Genomic DNA, 2,637 nt, shown 5'->3' on the forward strand with positions numbered 1-2,637 from the left:
AAAGCTGGTCCCTTGGCCAGGCGTGGTGGCTCACACCTGTAATCCCAGCACTTTGGGAGGCCAAGGCAGGTGGATCATGAGGTCAGGAGTTCAAGACTAGCCTAGCCAACATGGTGAAACCCCATCTCTACTAAAAATACAAAAATTAGCCAGGAGTGATGGCAGGTGCTTATAGTCCCAGCTACTTGGGAGGCTGAAGCAGGAGAATTGCTTGAACCCAAGAGGCAGAGGTTGCAGTGAGCCAAGATCTCGCCACTGCACTCCAGCCTGGGTGACAGAGCAAGACTCCATCTCAAAAAAAAAAAAACACGGTGGTCCCAACTATGACTGGGTACAAGCCTCCGCCCTCCGTCATTCTCACACATGCACACACACGCACATACACACACACATGCACACATGGATATTTATATATACATTTGAAACATGGATGGATGTATACATGCATATGTGTACCAGTGTATCGATGTCTGTATTCACCGTGTTTGTGGTGAACGTAAGTGCGTGCTACGTGTACCAGTGTATCGATGTTTATACTCACTGTGTGTGTGGTAAGCGCAAGTGTGTGCAGGATGGCGTAAGGCAGTGCTGCATCAACACTCATCTGTTTCCATTCATTTCACTCATCATTTCACAAATATGAAGACAATGGATGAAAATTCTTTCATGAATGAACAAACAAAGTAAAGGCCACATAAGCGAAGTTAAAACACAAGATACAGACTGGGAAGAAGTCATCGTGCAATGTGTTCAATAAAGGATTAGTAACCATCTTATATAAAGAGCTGCTCCCAATCTACAACCCCAAAACACCAGGTAACAGGAACCTGGGAAAACGATATAGAAAAGTAAACATAAATGGCCAAGCAACTTCTCTGGCAATTCACACACATTACCCTTGTCGTTGAGGAAAATGGTTATTCAATTTGTTTTAAAGGACAGGAAAGGAGTCAGGCCAACACCCATGTTTTTTTTTTTTTTTTTTTTTGAGACGGAGTCTCGCTCTGTCCCCCAGGCTGGAGTGCAGTGGCGCGATCTCAGCTCACTGCAAGCTCCGCCTCCCGGGTTCCTGCCATTCTCCTGCCTCAGCCTCCCGAGTAGCTGGGACTACAGGCGTCCGCCACCTCGCCCGGCTAGGTTTTTGTATTTTTTAGTAGAGACGGGGTTTCACCGGGTTAGCCAGGATGGTCTCGATCTCCTGACCTCGTGATCCGCCCGTCTCGGCCTCCCAAAGTGCTGGGATTACAGGCTTGAGCCACCGCGCCCAGCTCAACACCCATTTTAAAGCTGCCTTTGTTCCTTAGCGTGGCTCTCTGGCCCCTGCACTGCACCCTGATTTTCTCTTCTACACCTTCTTTTCCTGCTAGAAAACCCTCTCAGATAACACCCTCTGCTTCCAGACCACACGTCCCTGTGATTTCTGCTTCTCTTTCCTGGGGGAGAGCTTCCCTCTGCCCGCTCTAGGCAGAGGTATAAGGTGTCCCCTGGGATTTGGACAGGACATCAGGAGGCGCCTAGCCTGAGGCACCTACTTACTGGCCAAGTGAAGGAGGCGGTTATAGTCTGACGCATGTGGCTTGGGTTTCGGCATGGGGTCCCACTCTTCCAACAGGGTGGCTGGGGCCTTTGGCTTTGACAACTGGAGGATCCGTGAGCTGGGGACTGCCGTTTGGGCTGCCCTGGATACCTGGGACACCTGGAAAAAGAAATAGAAGTATTACATAAAATAGTCCATGATTCCTCCTGGGCCCTGGAGCAAAAGGACCCCAGGAGCAACACTAAAAGACACAAAACAGCCTAGGAAAAAGTTGGTTTTTAATGTATTCATCAAAGGATTAGTAACCATCATGTATAAAGAGCTCCTTCAAATCAATAACCAAAAAAAACCCAAAAGGGCTGAGCAAATGATACAGGAGATGAACCCTACATGGTCAATAATCCTGTCTTTTGATCAATGTAACGTCAACAATTGTTGACAAATGTAAATTAAAACAACAAAATATCACTTCATGCTCACAAATTTGGCAACAATGAAAAAGTCTGACATTATCAAGCCCTGGTGAGAGACTCTCACGCATTACTGGAGAGAGAGTAAATTAGTACAGGCAGCTCAGGGAGCAATTCGTCTACTAGGTTCAGCCGAACATGCACAGGCTTGGTGACTGCCACATACAGGGACTCCTGCACCTGACCCGAAGAAGTGGTTGCAGGGATGTCCCCTGCAACTTAGTTACCACGCACACACCCCAGAAAGAGCCTGGCACCCGACCGCTGGGGGCTGCACAAGCTGACTGCAGCATGTTCTCAAGAGAAGGCAACCCAGCAGTTAGACCATTTTTTCTCCATAAATCGGCACGCATTGCTCTAGAAAACAGTAATGAGGGAAGGCAAGACAGAAGTCATTTATGTTCACGAAATCACGAAACACGACCTAGGGGATTGGGTGGGCAGTGGGGCAGCACTGGCCGAGGTAGGAGACCTTGCAGACGTTTCACCCAGAAACCTGGCACACTCGCTCCGCAAATCAAAATTCTCAACAGGCCGGGCGCGGTGGCTCAAGCCTGTAATCCCAGCACTTTGGGAGGCTGAGGCGGGTGGATCACGAGGTCAGGAGATCGAGACCATCCTGGCTAACAT

General features: G+C 48.8%; 1 protein-coding gene across 2 annotated transcripts in view; it reads right to left on the reverse strand.

The window, feature by feature from the left end:
- The window catches only part of THEG (theg spermatid protein), a 16,249-nt gene that overhangs the window by 4,004 nt on the left and 9,608 nt on the right, over window positions 1-2,637 (reverse strand). For both annotated transcript variants that reach the window (XM_011993040.1, XM_011993039.1), the window contains one exon: window positions 1,537-1,696. In XM_011993040.1, coding sequence (XP_011848430.1) covers window positions 1,537-1,696 — 160 coding nt within the window. The remainder of the gene's footprint in view (window positions 1-1,536; window positions 1,697-2,637) is intronic.

Source organism: Mandrillus leucophaeus, unplaced genomic scaffold (genome assembly GCF_000951045.1).
Source record: "Mandrillus leucophaeus isolate KB7577 unplaced genomic scaffold, Mleu.le_1.0 Scaffold423, whole genome shotgun sequence".
NCBI classification, from domain to species: Eukaryota; Metazoa; Chordata; class Mammalia; order Primates; family Cercopithecidae; genus Mandrillus; species Mandrillus leucophaeus.